At 36.4% G+C, this 20,661-nt stretch overlaps 1 protein-coding gene across 3 annotated transcripts in view; it reads right to left on the bottom strand.

Annotated features, from left to right (window-relative positions):
• TXK (TXK tyrosine kinase) overlaps window positions 1-20,661 on the bottom strand; it is a 66,732-nt gene that overhangs the window by 23,677 nt on the left and 22,394 nt on the right. For all 3 annotated transcript variants that reach the window (XM_070615015.1, XM_070615016.1, XM_070615018.1), the window contains 4 exons: window positions 17,050-17,104; window positions 8,728-8,807; window positions 7,655-7,782; window positions 2,469-2,543 (listed from right to left, as the gene is read on the bottom strand). In XM_070615015.1, coding sequence (XP_070471116.1) covers window positions 2,469-2,543; window positions 7,655-7,782; window positions 8,728-8,807; window positions 17,050-17,104 — 338 coding nt within the window. The remainder of the gene's footprint in view (window positions 1-2,468; window positions 2,544-7,654; window positions 7,783-8,727; window positions 8,808-17,049; window positions 17,105-20,661) is intronic.

The following is a 20,661-nucleotide window of genomic DNA, read 5'->3' as shown; positions in this document are numbered from 1 at the left end:
GTAGGGAAAAGGATGTTAAAATTTTAGAGCAAGAAAAGATCTAGGAATTATCTGCACCTATCCTCTTGTTTTACAGAGAGGTTAAAAAATTTACAGATGAGTGGAGACGAGCTGTAACCATTTTTAATACTCTCACTGTGGCTTAAATGTGTAATTCCAGAATTCAAGTTTAAAAAGACAAACTTTACTTACTTGGAGAAGAATTATAGATATCAAAACATGCCTTCTTTTTCTAGAGAGACCGAGGATGAACCACAGTTCTGTACTTTTCTAAACTAAACCTACCAAACCTAGATCTGTGACCCAACATACTCATGTTTCCAGTTTGTTTATGTCCTGGTGAGTAACTTTGTGAGGCAGGTAAAATTTGGGCTGCCCGGCTCCATTTCAGATCCCTCTGCTGCTCCTACACCCACTCCCAGCACTAAAGGGCTTTTCTGCCCTGGTCTGCTTAGGGAAAAGTCTAATCAATGCGTCTAATGAGTCCAATGTCAGGATTCTAACCCTCATATATGTAATTGTATGTTTGAAGTGAACTTTGTGTTACTGTATATTTCTCATTCTATAGAATCAATCAGGAACAAAGAGCTCTTTTTAAAATAACCCTCTCGAAAACTCTCACTCAGATCTGTTTTTACTATCTCCTTTTATATAACAATACCGCCCTCTGCTGGAAGTTCAGAATAATGCATTCGAAAGAATTGTAAGGGCTGATGGCCCCTTGTACCAGCTTTGCAAAGTACTCCACCTCCCAATAGTAGGCGTCTTTTTAAAGCAGCATGGAAAATATATTCATGACCTTGGGATTGGCATAGATTTATTCAATAGAATATAACCATAAAGGAAAATATTGGTAAATTCATTAAAATCCTGCTCATCAAAAACACCTCATTAAGAGAGTGAAAAGGCAAGCACTGACTGGGAGAAGATATTTCTAAAACACAAAACCAACAAAGAATTCCTATTCAGAATATGAACAATTTAGAAAAAGGTAGATATCCGGTTTTTTAAGGGTTAAAAGAACTCAAATAGAGTATTCTCTCACAAAAGAGCATACCCAAATGGTCACTAAACCTATGAAAAGTTGACCAACGTAATTAGTCACCAGGGAAATGTGTATTTAATCCATAATGATATACCACTACACAATCACCAGATTGGCTAAAGTGGAAAAAAAAAACCCACACACATACCAAATTTGGCAAGGGCAACTGTATGGAGCAGCTGGAACACATATACACTGTTGATTGAAATGTAATTTGGTACAAGCTCTTCAGAAAAGTAACTAAATTTTGTTAACTCTTTGGAAAACTGACTAAATCTGCGTGTGTACATACCCCATGACCTGGCAATTTACTCTTCAGTATATAGCCAACATTGCTGGAGCATAGATATGTACTGAACTTCATTAAAAGACAGGCAAAAATATTCATAACAATATTATTTATAAGAGACAAAAATTGGTTACAACCCAAATGGTCATCTAAAGGATGGGTAAATCAATTGTAATACAGTCATGCAATGGAGCACTATGCCACAATGAAAATGAACCAACCACACCCAACCCCATGGGTTACTTCACACGTGGAATGATGAGAGAAAGAAGCCAGACACAAAAGACTGCACAGCATCCAATTCCATTTATATGAAGTACTCAAAACTAGGCAAAATTAATACAGCTATAGATTTTTGAAGTGTGCACTGTTCTGGATGCTAAAAAATGGAAAAGTTTATTTGTTTTTAATTAAAGAGGTCTGTGTTTAACGTAGGTAAATTGTTAAGGGTAGAACTTTTATTATATATAGTACTTATAGGAAAGAGGAATAAGTCAGTCACCCATGCCCTCCTGAAATCACCCTTCCATCCCGATTAACATAGAAACCCTGAGTCCTGGTTACTTATTACAAAATATAATTGTGTTATATATTTTTTCTTTTAGTATATTTTGAATCCCACTAATGAGAGAAATTTAAGGAAATAAATTGTTACCAAATCAGAAAACAGGATTCTTTGACTCTTATTTATTCTCACAGATTTGTAAATACCACATTTGCTGGAAAATAATTCAAATCAAACTCTGTACAAGTTCTATTTGAAAAAGGTGAAGAGGACACTTTTAGCAGCTCATCTGAGCTGGTTCTCGTGGGGAGCAATCATTTCCCAGTCACCCACGCAACGAGAGAGCAACAACCCAAACACTCAAATAGAAAGAATTGTCGTGTGTCAAAAGGGCTCCTAATAATGTATAATGAATTTAAAATAAAAGTGCAACATTTTCCCCCAAAGTTTAAATTGCCCCTATGAGATACATTTATTTAAATATCTCAGAAGGTGGATTTAAACTTTGAGAAGAAATATATCTAGATAGATATCTCAAAAGAGCTGAAAACTTGAGGAACGTTGAGGGAGGCTGAGGTAGATTCCTGAGAGGATCTGATATTCTACTTGAGCACACATGCATACTCTACCATAGCTGAAACCAGCCGTGGCTGGCAAACAATTGCCCATCAGCCCAACTGGGTAGCGGAGACGCGTCATGAGACCTAGGGAGAAAGAGAAATCAGCATTTCAATCCTAGTTACAATATAAAAGAAAAAAAACGAATATACTAGAAGATAGCACCATTCTTTAAATAAATTAGTCAAAAAAGTATGGTACAAAAACCAGTCAAAAAAGTATTCTGTTTGCTTATTCTTCCTATTTGAAAAACATTTTTCATTGAACACAAATTAAAGAATCCAGGGAAATATAAAGATGAAATAAAGGTCTCTCACAAAATCTTAGCATCCAGAGACATATTGTTATCATTTTTGTGAACACCTTTGCAAAAATCTCCATACGTGTATTTGAAAGCATGTATATATCCAATGTTTCACAAAAGCGTAAATATTTTGCTATAAGCTTTTTGCACTCAATATGTAATTGATATATGTCAATGATGATAAACAGATACTGAAGTTATTCCCAAGATTGCACTATTGTAAAATATACTGTATGCTCTTGAGCATACATTTGCATGCGCCTCTCAAATGATTGCCTCAGGATAAATTCCTTAAAATGTGATTTCCTGATCAAAGAATGTCTAGAAAGATTGCACTAATTCATTCAACCACCAACAGTTTTTAAGCATAGAAATTTTGACACTCTGTTCTTTGAGAGTAGTTTATTTAAAAAAAAAAAAAAAGCATGGTAGAGTAAATGATTTTTTTGTTTGTTTGGGTCAACATGTAGTATTCTACACAGTCAATTTCAGTTTGGTTCAACAAGCATTTATTATTCATTTCTTCAGATAATATTTATTGAGGCCCTGGTATGCGTCAAGCATTATATAGATGGTGGGAGATAGCAGTGACTAAGACAGTGATGGCACCTGCTCTCATGGAGCTTACATTCTAGTGGGGGAAGAGAAAATAAACAAGTACATGCACACACTGGAAAAAGCAGAAGATGATGAGTGCAAGGCAGAGTAGATGGAATATAGCTGCTCTAGAGTGGGTGCTCAGGGAAGGCCCTTCTGACAAGATGACAGCAATGCTGGCATTGATGGACAAGGAGCCACCTTACAAAGATCACAAGGAAGAGCATTCCAGGCAGATGGAAGAGCATGTGCAAAGGCTAGAAGACAGAAACAAGCTTGGCCAGTAAAAGAACAGAAAGAAGCATTACTAAGTGCCTATTGTATGCAAGACGCTCTTCTAGGTAGTTCCCAAAGATCCCAGAGGATCCAAATATGAGTAAATGAGGACTCTGCACACAGGACCTCCATCTCAGTGAAGGAAGAGGCAGAGAGAGGCAATTCCAATGTAAAAGGAATAAGTTCTGTGCTGGAGATACACAAGGTGCTCTGGGACACAGAGGAAGAGCACCTCACATATTGTTGGATTCAAAGAAGTTCTGGGAGGAAATGATACCTGAGATGAATCTGACCAATGGAGTTAACCCATGAGGAGAATCTATGAAGGACATTCTAGGCACAGGTAACGGCATGAGATGATACTTAGAGGTGTGAGGCAGGCAGGATGGGGGGTACTTAAGCAAAAAGCAAGAGGCAAGGAGGGGCAAGAAATTACTCTTGAGAGGTAGATAGTATTCTGGTTATGATGGGCCTTGTAAGCCATGCTAAGGAGTATTTTGTCTTCATGCAGGTGAAAAGGAGCCATTGAAAGCTCCCAAACAAGGGAGTGGCATGACCAGACTTACATTTTCAATAGATCGTTCTGGCATTAGCATAAAGGATGGATTAACAGGAAGTCAACATCAGAGACAAGATGAGTTAAGAGGCCATTGCAATTGTCAAAGTGAGCAATGATTAAGGCAGCAGTACTGGACAGGGAGAGGCAGGGACATATACAAGACACACTTAGGATATGAAATTAATTGCATTTGATAATTAATCAGAAGTTAGACATTAAGAAGAATGGAAGCATCTATTGTGACTCCTGTATTTCCAGCCCCTGTAATTGGCAGGATGATGATACCATTATCTGAGACAGGCAATAGGAAAAGGAGTCGGTGTGGAGGGAGAGCAATGGTATAAGATGAAGAGTTCCATTTTATCGTTGAAGTTCAGGGCCTGTGAGACTGCAAGTCCTGTGTCTACCAGGCAGAAGAATTATGCAAAGGGAAATGTCTCGGGGGAGAAGAGAAGTGATGATGGATGCCTGCAGAACACCAATGTTTAAAGGAAGAGTAGAAGTAGTACTCACTGGAAAGATCCATAAGGAAGGATCTGAGTTAGAGAAGAACAAGAAAGGGTGGTCTCAAAACATCTAGGGAGCAGGGAAGTTCAAGGCAACGCTATCAAATGTAGCAGAGTGGACTTGAAAATATGAGAACTAGAAAGCACCACCATATGGTGGTCACTTTGAAAAACAAATGGAAAGTGACCAAATGGAGACAGTGGATGTGGGCACATTTTTCCAAAAGTGTGATTTAAAAGAGCAATATCTAAAGGAAAGAAGGACCAAGGGAGGGTTTTGGTTTTGTTTTTCGAACGGGAAAGTCTTAAATGTGTTTACAGACTGAAGGGAGGCCAGAAGAAACGGAAAAGATACAAGAGAGAAAGGAGAGTGGATGGTGGGTGGTCCCAATGGGAGAGGAGTGGTGGGAACAGGAGCACAGGCTTGGCCTTACCACTCCCAGGGGGAATGAGGTGAGGATGAGAGCATGACAGTAGGAGGACAAGATTGAGGTAGCTCATGCCTGGTGGCTTCAATTTTCCTAATGTACAGACAGTGAGGTGATGTGCTGGGAGGGCAGTGGATAATGTTGGGGAAAAGAGGAGAAGGGTAAAAGTTTAAACAGAGAACAGGAAAGGACGTTTACCAGTAACTCTGAAGACCTAGTTGAGGTTAGAGCTCTCATCTAGTTGGGTCTCTACAACACATAATCCAAATAAAGAACAAAAAAAAGAATTTCCTTAAGACCCTAACACTTTCCTCTGACTTCAAAGTTTTTATTTGTCAAATACTTTTAGTCTATGAATTGCTACCAATGGTTTAGTGATTGAAGTGATTTAGCAAAAGAAGTCTGTCACTCTCTTTGCATTATCCTTACTTCTGGTAAGGAGACAGATTGTCATGGGCTAAATTAAGCAAAGGTCAAAAAATATACAGGATAGTCAAAGTTCCAATTCACTGTCTCTTCTAAAACTGTACGCTCCAAAATATCCTCCAGTGACATGATTTAACTCTTTCTGGAGGAGAAAGCAGTAGTTGAATACAAGTAGTTGAATACTAGACTCTGGTTCCAGTATGTTCAGCGGCTCCAATGGTTTCAAAGATTTCTGTGAGTTCAAATCTCAGTGCAGATATTTATTAACTGTGTAACCTTGAGCAAGTTACCTCAAAACTCATGCCTCAGTTTCCTCATTTGTACAATGGAGATATCAACAGCGCTTACCTCATAGGATTGCTCTGAAGATTAAACAAATAATATGCATAAAAGCACTCAGAACAGGTCTGGCCCAAAGTAAATCTACAACAAATATCAGCTATTTCTGGTCCCATGACTTTCCTCTTATCATCCTTCTTTCTTGTTGCCGTATTTCTTTTCTACTTTCTTTCCTCTCTAATAAATAGTAGCCATAGTTATAAATTTTCAACCCCTGTTTTTTATTTCATTTTATTTTTTATTTCTAAATTTTTATTTTTTATTTTTATTTATCTTATTTATACATTTATTGTTTGATCCAATTTTTTATTTTAAAACTTGTCTATATGGTATTTTATACATTATAAGAATAATTTATGTAAGATAAAAAAATCAAAGCTTAAAGCAATCTGTAAAGTGGAAAATAAAAGCTGCCCGTACCCCCAGTTGCATTCCCCACACGTAAACATTAGCAGTTTGTAGTCTGTTATAGTCTTATTAGTATTAAATCATTACCTAAAGTTTAACAGAGCTTTTCTATGCACACATATATGTGTGAATGTGTATTTTTTTTTTATGAAGTGGGACTATACTCTAAATATACTGCTTTGCACTTCTGGTTTTTTTTTTTTTACTAAACAACTTATCACTAACATCTTTTCATGTCAGCACATCCTGATCTACTTCGGTATTTTTTTTAACCTCACCATCATAACAACTCTGTTTCTTAGATTTTTTTTCTTTGAAGGAAGGGGAGAGAGGCGTGTGAAGGAGAAAACTCAGAACTCGTCTCCTGATTTGAAAGGTTTCTATCTCTGGCCACAAATTCATCCTGCCTGGCCCCACCTAGATGCATTGCCACTTTCTGTCTAACCAAACTCCCAGTGACCATCTGGAATATCCATGTGGACTCATTCCTTCAGTGGATAAAAATTTCCTTGGATTTATTTCTGATATTTAGAACCAACGTAATGGAAAAGTGGCCACTTTCCCAAAGGGATGTTTTATCAACACACTTTTCATGAGAGAAATCTAAAAAAGCACTGCCTGACAAGAAGTCAAAACAACTTGAGAAGTTACAATGGATTCCAAATTCTATAATGCTGAGGCAAGAAGATTCTCCCATGGGCTCAAAGTGGTCTGGCAGAGGTGGGGTGAGGGCTAAAGTCCAGAGCTGTGATTATAATTGTGGTGGAACTTTCTGGAATCCTACATCTTTCCATAGATGATAGGTTTGCAGAAATAGCAATTATTGCAAACCACTGCTGGGGAAGGGGGTTAAATATGCCTCTGGTATATTTTGGTCAAACTGTAATTGTGAAAGGCTGTGTCCTGTGTAACTTTTTCTCTTCTTCAAACAAGAAAGATCAGAGAATGAGAGATTTAAGAGTAATCTTCTATGGCAATTGTCTAAAGTAGGGAGCAAATTTATGGAGGCAAAGAGGAGGAAGCATCATTGTTTAGGGCATCTGAAGTCCTATTACATTTAGCCCTCTGTAAATCTCAAGAACAAATGCATAACGACTAAGTGGCCTCTTGCTTCCCTGTCATCTATCATTTTTCTAACCTGGCAGAAATGTAAAACGTCAACCTACTTCTTGCCCCCTGACTAGAAAAACAAAGAATCATCAACAAAGAGAATTGCTCAGACGACAGGTTTTATTTCAAGCTCGTAAACATTTCTACAGGGATATTTGCTCCTGTTAAGTATCTGAAACCAAAGATGCATTGCCTGTCTGAGGTCTGGCTCTCCAACTCTCCCAGCCTGAAGTTCCTGACTTACCGGCTGCATTGTGCTGGTGATACCAGATCAAATCAGGGATTGATTCAAAGAGGTGCCTTTCAGCCACGTACCACTGTCCAGAGTCATTCCTTTTAATCTGATAATGTTTGATGGTAGCCTCCATACTTCTACAATCAATAAAATGTGAATTCATAAACAAGTAAAAGATCACTTTGGAACTAAGCTAATTCATTAAACAAAAGGATCCCACCTCTAAAACTCTTATCCTAGCAACACGACATTCTGAAGAGTGGACTGGATTAAATTAAACAGATGCCTTACCATCCTGGGAAAATTCCTCAGCTACCTCACCAGGGCCTTAGTTTCAACCACAACTTCAGTCAAAGTTGTCTAGGTGACAAGTCCAGTGTCCAAAAAGTAGAGCTCATGATGGACACTTACAGGTATTTATTGAATATCAGGCATCATTGAATGAATGAACAAATGCACCATGAGGGGTGTGAGCAGATACGAGACAAAGGGAGGAAAACCAATATAAAGTGCATTGATGAGCAGGTTTGCCATGGGCGACTGGTTAATCCCGCTAGGAAGCTATGAGAAACTGTGGAACACACCTCAGAATTGTCTCACTACAGTGCAAAGGAGCTGAGGGACTTACCCTCCATTCCTCGTTAACAGAGGGTTGTGCCTAGGATACTAGCGCTGAGGCACTTCAGGTCTACCCATGGGGTACACGAGTTCCCACAGGGAGAGAACATCCCCAGGCAGAGAGATACCGGAAGGTTTCTGAGTGTGGGAGAACTCTGCAGGTAAACCCCAGGGTAAACCAAGGAATATGAGGAAAGCACCACTAGTATCTGCTATACCTAATCTAACCTCCTCACTTGATAGTTGAGAAAAGGAGATGAGAGACGTTAAGTAACTTATCCATTATCACACTCGGAGCTTGTTAGGGATACAGCTTGAACTGATTAGTTGCCCTAACTTCCAGGCTAGCAATCTGGCCTCTTACATTAGGCTCTTGCTTACATTTTCTACGTGATGGTGTCTCCATTAAAAAGACTGTCCCAGGGATTGTTATTTCTAAAGTGATCAAAACCACCATTGCTTACCTTCTAGCTCTTATAAACACAGAAATTGTGTAGGATCCCAAATGCCTTGAATCTCTGACAATGAATGCTCCTTCTTTAGCCTGCAAAATCATTCATTCATTGTATAAGTTTATTCCTTATTAGGGAGAAAGACAAACCTACAGCTCAGTTATGATCACAAAGCTATACTGACTTACTATAAAAGATGGGATTGTTTTTACACATACATACAATCTTCTCTCCCTTACAGGTTTAGAAGTCATACCTGTAAAATAAAATATAATTGGGACAAGAATTTGTAACGTATGAGTATTTTAAAACTTTGCCCTGATTCTTCTAAGAAAAATTCTGCATTTGACAACCTTGTACCCAACCATTTAGTTATTTTTGTTATGTTGATCAAGATAATAGATTAAAGTAGCTCACGAATAGGAAGAAATCTGAGACAGACTGAAAGGACTGTACTTTGGAAGGAAAGATGGGCCAGCTCCGTGGCCTAGTGGTTAAGTTTGCGCGCTCCGCTGCGGCAGCCCAGGGTTCGGATCCTGGGTACAGACATGGCACTGCTCGTCAGGCCACGTTGAGGTGGCATCCCCCATCCCACAACTAGAAGGACATGCAACTAAGATATACAACTGTGTACAGGGGGGGTTGGGGGGAGATAAAGCAGAAAAAAAAAAAAAGATTGGCAACAGTTGTTAGCCCAGGTGCCAATCTTTAAAAAAAAAAAAGAAAAGAAACAACATGGCAGGTGAGTGTGAGGGAGACAGGGAGAAATGCATCTAGAGAGGCTGGGAGTGGGAAAAGAGACCAGAGTTAGTGATAAAAATGGACAGAGAATAGATTTGGAGGAGTCTGGAGAGAAAAGCAAGACGAGACATTTTAGTTGCTGTAGGAGTACGGGAGAGAGGAAAAGAGAAATGGCAGGTAGAAGAATATTCTAAGCTGATGTTAGGTTATGAATTGGATCTTCATTGACATTCTTTGAGAAACTCCAATAAAGCTGTAAATTGCTTTCAAATAATCTTGAATGTTGGACTCTTTTATTTGGTTGGTTTATTCAATACTGCAAAAAGTTTCCGCTTGACTGAGTGTGCTTACACTTGTGAAGAGCCCAAGTGTAAATATCTCAGAATCTTCTCAAACCCATGAAAGTTTATGCTTAGGAATATCTGATGAGTTGCTTGAGAACTGCACAAGCAAAACAGTGTGGTCTGACCCTCAAGGCAAACAGGACACATTAAGCAAAGTCTTCTCCTGCTCCTTCTAGCTCACCAAGAGACAAGCTTCATTTTCTAGTTGAGTTTTTCAACCAAAGAATCTCTTATAGCCATCTAAAATGATAAAAATCTAGCTTTCATTGAATTCCTACTGTGTGCAAGGGTTGCGTTACATACCGCAGGAGACACAAGATGTAAAAAACAGAGATGTAAAAAGCAAAGAGGTATGTATGTAGTATATATGCATATACATATATATAATATGCATATAATTAAGTTGTATATGTAGTGATCTCTTCTAAAGCTTCAGAGTAGAATGAATATAAACAACATTCATGACCACAAGCAACAGAACTAAAAATTAATAACAAACTCCAAAGTAAAAAGCCCCAACAACCTATAAATTTTTAAATTCTCTTTTGTAAAACTCAAGTAAATTCAAGTAAAAGTGCAAAATATCTAGAAAATAATAAGGCAACACTACGTATCAGAAACTTTGCTATATAATTCAAGCAGTACTCAGAAGTAAATTCATAGTCTTATTACTTATCTCAATAAAGGAATACAAATAAGTGTATCCAACTCAAGAAGTTAGAATAAGAACTATAAAGTAAACTCAAGTAAAGGAGAAGAAATTAATAGAGACAAAAGCAGAAAATAATAAATCTTTTATAATAATTTACATATTTTAATATGTATTACTATATGTATAATACTTTAATATTTTATAATCATTTAAATATTATTTACATAAAATATAATATACTACAGTTAGTAATTAAACAAAATACAATACACCTTGTAATTCAAAATCTGTTTGTCTAGGGAAAAACAATAAAATAGATAAACTACTAATTAACCTAATCAATAAATAATGAGAAAAATCAATCAAAAATAAGTTACAGGATCCAGAAAAAAATTAAGAATCTTCTTGACTCTATACAATAAATTTTAAAGCTTCAATGAAATGCATAATTAACTAGCAAAACATAACACTTATCAAAATGGATTCCAGAAGAGCTAGAAATCTTAATGGATCTACTGAACTGAAAAGTTTTAAAACTGGATAGTTTTAAAACAGCTACAACATTAAAAAACATTACCGTACACGTTGTGATGTTGCCAAATCTTAAATTTAAGAAATGGTAGACAGGTTAACCAAGAGATCCAGAGCAAATGAAAAGAAGAAAAACTTCTAAATTTCATACAAAGTGAGCTTAAGATCAAGACCAACAATACAGCAAAGATCGTGGACAAAAGGGAAAACTAATAACCAGTCTTCAGTCATATCAATACAAAAATCCTAAATAAATATTAACAAACCACACCCAGTAGCACAATAAAGGAATAATGCACCTATCCCAAGAGGGATTGCACACATGAGGGCAAGAGTAATTCGATATTCGGGATTTCATTAATATAATGAATCGTATTAATAGATCTGAGGAGAAAAACTCCAAGAACAACTCCATAAATGTTGAAAAGGCATTTGACAAATTTTAACTTCTAGTATCAATGTTTAGAAATTCTTGATAACATACGAATATATATGTACTTCCTCAACACAATAGCGCTTATTTACTTTATTCCCAAGTCCAGCATCATGCGTTAGGTGAAAATCGTTCCAACTAAAATCAGAAATGCCCACTGCCAGCACTGGTATTTAACACTGTTCTGAGATAATAGCCAACGCAATTAAGTGAGAGGCAAAAACTAGAAATACTGTATTAAAATTATAAAAGAGTGGGGCTGGCCCCGTGGCGCAGCGGTTAAATTCACACGTTCCGCTTTTCCGAGGCCTGGGGTTTGCCGGTTCGCATCCCGGGTGCGGACATGGCACCACTTGGCACACCATGCTGTGGTGGGCGTTCCATGTATAAAGTAGAGGAAGATGGGCATGGATGTTACCTCAGGGCCAGTCTTCCTCAGCAAAAAGAGGAGGATTGGCAGTAGTTAGCTCAGGGCTAATCTTCCTCAAAAAAAAAAAATTATAAAAGAGGAGTTGAAATCATCACTATTTGCTGCTGATAAAATTATGTACTTGAAACCCAAGAGGCTCAACTGAAAAACTACTAAAAAAAAAAATTGGAATTCCCCAAAATTGTCAGTTACAAAATTAATTCACAGAAATCAAGAGCTTTCATAAGTATAAACAATAAGATCTACCCATTTATAATAGGAACAGAAAGGAAAAAATACCTTAAAATAAACTTTAATATAAATGTGCAAGAGCTGTATGAAGAAAAAATGCTGCTGAAGAATACAAAAGTGTTCGTTTTTCTCATTAGGCCTGTAATCCATCTAAAGTTTATTTTTACTTGAGATAGGGGTCTAATTTTAATTTTTTCTAGATGAATAATCAATATATGAGTCCCAAACAAATTAGTCCCAAACCCCACTGATTTGTGATGCCTGACAATTTTCCCTAAATCAATCGGTAAATTCAATGCAACCAACAGGAAGTTTTTTTAAACTAGGAGAAGTAATTCTGAAGTTCATATGGGCAAAACATATACCCAGAATATTTCTGAAACAGAAGCATGATGAGGAGGCTAGCCACACCAGACGAAGCGTCAGTATTTAAAGCGTCAGAATTTAACGGCAGCAGGTGAATGGACAAGCTGATCGATGAAACTAAGTAGAAAGTGCAGTATAGTTCAGACTATGAACAGTGTTTATGATGAGATTGGCATCTCAAATCAATACAGAAAAGACGGACACTTGGTAACCATCTAGAAAAGAACGAAGTCGGATCCATACTTCTCTCTTTACAGCTGGAAAAATTACAAATGCATCAAACATGCATATGTAAAAAATAAAAAATAAACTAAAGCAATCAAGAAACATAGGAGATTTTTTTTTATACCCTTGGAGTGAGCAAGGCAATTCTAACCTGATAAACCCTAAGGCCTCATTTTTGTCTGAAAAATTCAAATACATAACATTCAAATACTATTCATGGCAAAAAAAAAAAGTGTAAGATAATTAAAAAACTGGGAAAAGTATTGCCACATATCACAATGACTAATTTCCTTAATCTAGTTACATAGGTCCTAGAAATTGTGAGAAAAGCATCAAAAACCAAATAGTAAAACTTGCAAAGGATATGAACAGACAGCTCATGGAAAAGGAAACCAATATATAAAATTTAATATATAAAAAGATGCTTAACATTCCCAGAATAAGAGAATGCAAATTAAATCCACACTGAGATGGGATGTCAGACAGCAAAGTTCCAGATGTTTCATTAAAACAGTTGTGGGAAAATAGGCACTTTTTTACACTTCTAGTCGGTATATAAATGCACACAACTCTTAGAGGGCATTTTAACATCTATCAAAGTTAGAAATGTACATTCCCTTTGACCCAGAATTTCTACCTTTGGGGATTTATTCTACAAATGTACTCACATAAATAGGAAAAGAGGTGTGTGTAGGTCACCTACGGCAGCATTGTCTTAATGGCAAAAGAGTGTACACCACTTAACTGTCCATAATGAAAGATTGGTTAAACAAATCGTGACACATCCACACTAAGAAATACTATGCAGGTGTAAAACAAATGAGGACACTTTTTTTGTACTGATGTGAAAAGATTCCCAATATATATCAAGTGAAAAAACTACAGAAGAGTAATGTTACCATTTGTGCAAAAGCGACACGAGAAAATATATTTTACTGCTTGTGTATGTATTAAATATGTCTGAAAGGATGCAAAATAAACTAATAATAGTAGTTTGTCTCTAGAGAGAGGAATTGATGGCTTGGGGACAAGGGTGAAAGAAAACTTTTCAAAATCTTTTGATTTTTGAACCACGTGAACATACCAATTATTGAAATAGGCAATAAAAATTATAATATACTTCCATGAATAATTTATGCAATAAATTTGAAAATAATATAAAGTAGGCAATTCTCCAGGTAAATATAAATTATCAAACATCTCGAGAAAAAAAGAAAATTAAATCAGTAGTCGAATATCCATCTGTTTGAAAAAGCAGCAGGTCCAGACTATTTTACTAGAGATTTACCTAACCTTCAAAGAGCAAACAACTTCTAATATAAACTAGTCCAGAGATTGAAAAAAAGAGACAAAGCCCCACTCCTCGACTCATTTTATGATGCCTAGTATAACCTTTATAATAAAACCAGACAAAGAGGAGAGAACATTAGCAGCCAGGCTTATTTTGAACATAACAGGACAAATGTTAAATAAAATATTAGGAAACCCAAACCAGCAATATATATTTTTAATTCCTCATAACCAAGTAGGATTTAACCCAGGCATATTTTAAAAAATAAAAATTAGAAAATATGTAAATTATTTAAAAAACACTTTAAGATATACAGGAAAAATATGTATATTTTTAAAATAGACACACACTTCAGACAGATTAAAGATCAAAATGTGAAAAGCAAATCTTTAAGACATTTAAAGGAATATATAAAATCCCTTTATTACTTCAGGAGAGAGAAGAATTTCTTATAGTAAACAAACAAACAAAAAAATCGAGGTTATAAAGCAAAATATTGAGAAATTTGACATTAACATTTTAAAAAATTCTATATGAGGAAAGAAAATAGCAAGTTTTTTAAAAAGCCAGAAACCAGAAGAATGTAGTAGTAACACATAACTGACAAAAGATTGGTATTCAGAATATATATATATATATATATATATATTTTTTTTTTTTTTTTTTTTTTTGCTGAGGAAGATTCACTCTGAGCTAACATCTGCGCCAATCTTCCTCTATTTCGTATGTGAGTCGCCACCACAGCATGGGCACTGACAGGTGGTGCAGGTCCGTGCCTAGGAACTGAGCCCAGGACACCAAAGCAGAGAGTGCCAAACTTAACCATTAGGCTACAGAGTTGGCCTCCAGAATATATTTTTAAAATATGTAGTAGTTACAAAAGCAAACACACTACAGACAAATGTGCAAAGGATATTAACAGGTATATAACAGCAGAGGAAGCACAACCAGCCCATAGACATATGAAAAGTTACTCAATCAAACTGTTTATCAAGGAAATGCACATTTTAAAATACATATATAGGTGCCAGCCTGGTGGCGTAGTGGTTGGGTTTGCGTGCACGAGTTCAGATCCCAGGTGCAGACCTACACACTGCTCATCAAGCCATGCTGTGGCGGTGTCCCAATATAAAGTGGAGGAAGATTGGCATGCATGTACGCTCAGGGAGCATCTTCCTCAAGCAAAAAAAAAAAAAAAATGGGGGAGAAGATTGGCAACAGATGTTAGCTCAGGGCCAATCTTCCTCACACACACACACAAAAATATATGTATATATATAAATAAAATTTCTCACACAATGACTTGAAAAAAGGTGTGAAACTACCAACTGCTGGGAAGAATGCAGGGAACCAGTCTTCTTATTCCCTGTAAGAGTATAAACTAGAACAAATACTTTGAGTCATGATTTGAAAATATCTACTAATGTTAAATCTGCACATACTCTCTGACCACATCGTTCCATTTCTGGGTATAACCAAAAGAAACCCTTGCTCTTGTGGACAAGATGACATGTACAAGTTTTTAGTAGCACTGTTTGTAATAGTAATAAATTACAAACAATTTGAACGTTTATCAGTAGTGAAATGGGTATGTTTTGGTATACTCATATAATGAAATGTTATACAACAGTTAAAGGAATGTGTTTCATCTATATCTACCCATATGAATGAAATCAAAAATATAACGTTTAATTAAAAAATCAATACATATGATCTCCTTTATGTCAAAAACTAAAACACAAAGTAACACCATAGGTTGTTTATCCACATATATACCATAAAAATATAAACAAGGGGACAAAATGGGAACACACCCATCTCTTATTGTGCTTGCCTCTGGGGAGTGGGGGAGGACAAGAAAGATGAGGGGATGGGCTTCACCTGTAACTGTAATGTTTTATTTCCTGAAAAATGTTATGGCCAAATGTCACCATTTGTGCTATCTGGCTTGTGGGTGTGCGGCATTTGTTATGCAAGTCCCTGTTCTAATCTCCGTAGGGAGGTCAGACCCTCGTTCTGTTCTGGCTTCCTCTCAGACGCAGAACCTCTCATGCTGAAGCTCAGAGTCCAGTGATTCTGGCTATGCTACCTGTGACCAACTTGCTTCCTGTGGCCCTACTCCTGGACTTTTCTTCTCTGGTCCTGCCTGCCTGTCATAACGTCATCTTTGTCCATTCTGGACCAACTACTGTCACTTTACAGATGGCCACCTGCTGATATCATACCAAGCAGATATCACATTTGCTACCACGCTCCATTTCCTCATAGCCAGTGAAGCCAGGCCTGATCTCCAACCTCCATCCCCATGGCCACCTGAGGCTGGCTCTGTGTGCCTCATACTCTGCCCATCCCCAGCTATTAACTGGACCATCCCTGTGTCCTGAGCCATTCCTGGCATTGAGTTTTCAGTTACAGAACTGATTCTTTCTCACTCTTTTATTTCTAGATTTCCTCAACATCCGACAGCAGCGCATAATGACATACGTACCTCTTACCTAGTTTCTAGTTTTGACTCTGCGTTTACCCACAGTTAATGTTTACCGTCAGTTGGAAAATTAAACTATATGCAGTTTTGTTTTGTTTTAACCTAAATGAGCAGTTTTGATCTGAGTTCGATATTTTGGCTACCCTTCTCTTCCCTGTGTTCTCAAAGAACAAGGAAAGTGCAGCATTGTATATTTTTCTATATTTGTGTTTTTTAATGAGCCTAAGCTAAGCTTATGCGGATAGAGTATATAATTGATTGGCATTGATGCAAAGGTAGATGAGCCATTCAAATACAGACTCCACTGGCAGAAGGCGCTTTGGAGAGAATGAAGAAGTTTTAGTATGTTAGAGTTGAAATCATTTGAGAAGAAACACATTTCTGAAATTATAATGAAAGGCTATGGAAAACAGGATCTGATACAAATACACCTAGTTTATGACTTAGAAAATGTGTAGTAGAGATGAAACTGTAATAATATTTTAGAACTAAAAAGAACAGGAAATAACAAAACTTATTGGTTGTGTAAAACCTTTCTTTATAATATACGTCTCTCAGAAATTTTGAAAATATTCAGAGATTTATTCATGAATAAACTGAATTACCTCTTGTCTCAAAAGACGTTCTGCCTGATTTCTGGTAATGTTTCTATGGTACCACCTGCGAAAGCAATAAAAATAATTTTGAAATTTTATACTCCATTTTTTTCCAGAAAAAGCCTGCTCTACTTACTTCATTTTTAAGAACTTACTCCAGGACTGATCTTAGAAAATTGAATGTTTTTTAATTTAGCTAAACAATAATGTACTATTACATGTCAATTAATTTAGTTTAATAGCGTTTTATGAGTTGCAAGCCAATATCTAGTTTATTCTGTCATATCTCAATTCGACTTTCTGACGTACACTTAGTATATAATTTTAAACAATTTAACCTCCTGAAAATTTCCATGAAAGGTTTGTGGTTAAGAAGTCATCATCTTCAATAAACACTTTACTGAGATTTGGTAGACAAACTAAAAAATCCCCATTTCTTTGTCTCTTCTCAGGAACTTTCTATTGGCATACTTTTATAAGTGCTATGTTACCTTTCCAAAATCAAAACTCATTCTAACTTCTTTGACTCTCCAAAGTACATTAATGTGTAGTAAAGTCAGTAGTTTAGTAGAATAAATGGAACAACCAGCATGTAACCCCTGCTCCAGCAGCCCCTCCGGCCTCCTCTTTCTCCTCACTCTCTCCTCACTCACTAAGCTTCAGCCACACTGGGATTCCTTCCTTCCTCACATTCACCAAGCCCTTTTCTGCCTCCAATCTTGCTGTTACTTCTGCGAAATACATGGCATTACATGTCGTGAGACTATCAGAACTACACACAGTAAACATAATTAAATAATATTCTAATATAAACATATAGTTAGCCACGACACTGACCTAGTCAGTAAGCAGACGTTGCACAGGAAAGAGAAAGGAAACAATAGAACAAAGGAGAGAGAAAGAAAAATGGAAAAGCTTTCATTTCAAAACAAGATTTTAAAAAGGAGTTAATCTAATATTACCAGAAACACTATTTTTGTGGACAGTGGAAGGAAGAATGCGTATGTCGCCGGGCATTGAGTCACAGTGGGTGGGCCAGATGGTGGCTAAATGAAACCCATACCTGACTTTGAGGATGGAACCTATCTCACCACGTGGATTTCCCCTAATCTTCAGTAGCAGGAAGCTGCCACTAAATTAGAATGGTCAAGTATTAAAAATACTAATGCCTTCAAACTGAAAATGAGCTTTTAAAAAGATGAACCATAGAGAATAGGGAATGAGTACAGATGATTATAGACAAAGTAATATGTCTACTTATCACTAGTGGGAACGAGAGTAACTGCGATGCTAAACTGTGAATATCATTCAGTACTTTTTAATGAATATTCATCTTAGGGAAGGGATTTTCAAGATGAGTCTGAGACTTCTTGTAGAAAGAAGAAATTCTTTCAAAATAAATGAGGCAGAGTTAAAGACACAGGGGACCAGTTAAAGGGGCCCCACTGGCTAACTTGTCAAATGAGGTTACTGAAAGGAGAATAATGATTATGGCTCACTAAAATATGTTGAAACTATGAAAAGCCAAGACTGCATAATGATCCTTCAAAAAAAGAAGTGTTAACCTAAATTGCGTTTTTTCTAAATAATGTTTTTTACCTATCCTATGGGTGTTAATTTTGTTGCTTGGTACCTATTTATTATAGTGACAAATAATATAAGTAAATACATTATTTTCATTTAAATAGAAATTAAAAATCCATCCATGTGTAGATGTTATTAGAACGACTTCAAAGCAGTAACTGAAGAGCCAGATAAAGGAATACGATGAAGTTAGGATCATTCAAAATAATACAGAATTCCATCAGGCGGGAAAGAGAGTGGATGAATGCAATTTAGGGGAGGCTGAAGGCATAGGATTTCAGAATTTCATCTATTTAAGATGGTCAAAGTTAAAAGAGTTTAAAAAAAAAATAAGTAAGCCTGTAACTCTTATACCTAGACAACACTGATTATAAAAATAATACTTGATGATGTGGACACAGGACTTGGGGCAGGGCTTCTATTGACATTTTTTAAAAAGTCCAACATGTCCAGCTGTGGTTGAGTACAAACATCTTGTATGTAAGTAAGCCTTGGGGCCCAGGGCCCAGTCTTAGATTTCTGATCACTAAGTAACAATATTGTGGTCTTGAGTTTTCAACCTAGAAACCTGAGAAGATTAGATCTGAAAAGGTAAATCTGCTTCTTAGTAAGTGACTTTCTAACCCTGAGAAGATTAAGCATGCAGTGTAAAGATAATGAGATAATCAGACTCATACTTCTGTAAAGTTCACAATAAGCAATATGTTAGATATTTAAAATATCTATCATTTTATGAGAATCTGGCATATTAGATTTTTGCCTCTGATTTAAAATTTATAATTTTAAATTTTAAATTTATTATTTGAAGTTTAAGGGAATTTGACTGATTTTTAAATATTTGTATGGTTAAGGAAACTTGACTTACCACATTTATAAGTTTAATTTATTAGATTTCCAGGGTCTTGAAAGGACTTACAAAGGGCTATTTAAGTTGCAAATTTGCCCTGTCAGGCATGTGAAATACTTAAACAGCAAATTGAATTTATTCAGTTTACTAAGGCAAGTTAAATGTTTCAGGAAATTTAATTAACTGAGCTTATAAATAGGACAGATTGTTTAAGGAGACAGTATGCCAAGTTTGAATTAAGGTGATTGTTCTTATTATTTTAGATTTACAAATGGTATATGAAGATTTACAAGTTAAATTTGAAGGCTTACTGAAAAGTAAGTTTTTACGTTGTAATGTTGATAATTTGGATATTAATTTAAAAACTAAAGTAGCCATAAATATTTCTATGTTTAAAAGTTCCCCTGAGATGTCTCAAGCCCACACTGACATAGCCTTTCTTCCCCCATCCACCCCCTGACTACCTCCCACCACCATTAGGCCTCACGTCACTTCCTCAGAAAGTTCTTCTCCAGCTCAACACCCTCGTCCAAATTCTATCCCCATCCCTGTTGTTTTCTCCCAGTGTCTCATACTGTCCTTCATAACTCCACCATTTAAAATTATACATCTATTTGTGAATTTGGAGTTGTTTAATGTCTATTTTCCCGTGAAACTGTAACTTCCATTGAAGACGGGGGCTGCTTTTGTGTGTTCCACGTTGTGTCTCCAGTACCTAGAACAGCTAACATCTGTACATCGTAAGTGTGTAATAAATAAAGATTGAAAAAGGAAAGTGACTCAGGGGCTGAAGTCACCGTGGAATGTAGTAGACCTGTAACACTAGGTGAGGTGGGCCAGACCGTGAATGCCTTTCCTATTAGTTTCACAGTTCAAGGAAATTGCTAGAATTTACTATGTGCTGTATGAGACAGGTATTACTGTCCCCAGTTTTCAGATCATTCAGAGGTTTGGAGACATTAGTGACTTTGTCCAAAGCCAAAGCACTAGTCATTGGGGGTGCCAAGATTTGAACCTAGATTTCTCTGATTTCTAAGCCGACACTACAGTATTTCAACCTAGGGCAGTAATTTCTGTACAGTCATTAGAACAGGGTGTGGTACATAGTTAGAAGTCAATAAATTTTAGTGTTTATATTGATAATTATTATATTTATCTTTTAATAAACCTTTTTAAAAAAGAAACAGCAA

Source organism: Equus przewalskii, chromosome 3 (assembly GCF_037783145.1).
Source record: "Equus przewalskii isolate Varuska chromosome 3, EquPr2, whole genome shotgun sequence".
In the NCBI taxonomy this organism is placed as follows: Eukaryota; Metazoa; Chordata; class Mammalia; order Perissodactyla; family Equidae; genus Equus; species Equus przewalskii.
Note: the sequence above shows the minus strand (reverse complement) of the source record. Positions and strands in the feature narration are given on the sequence as shown.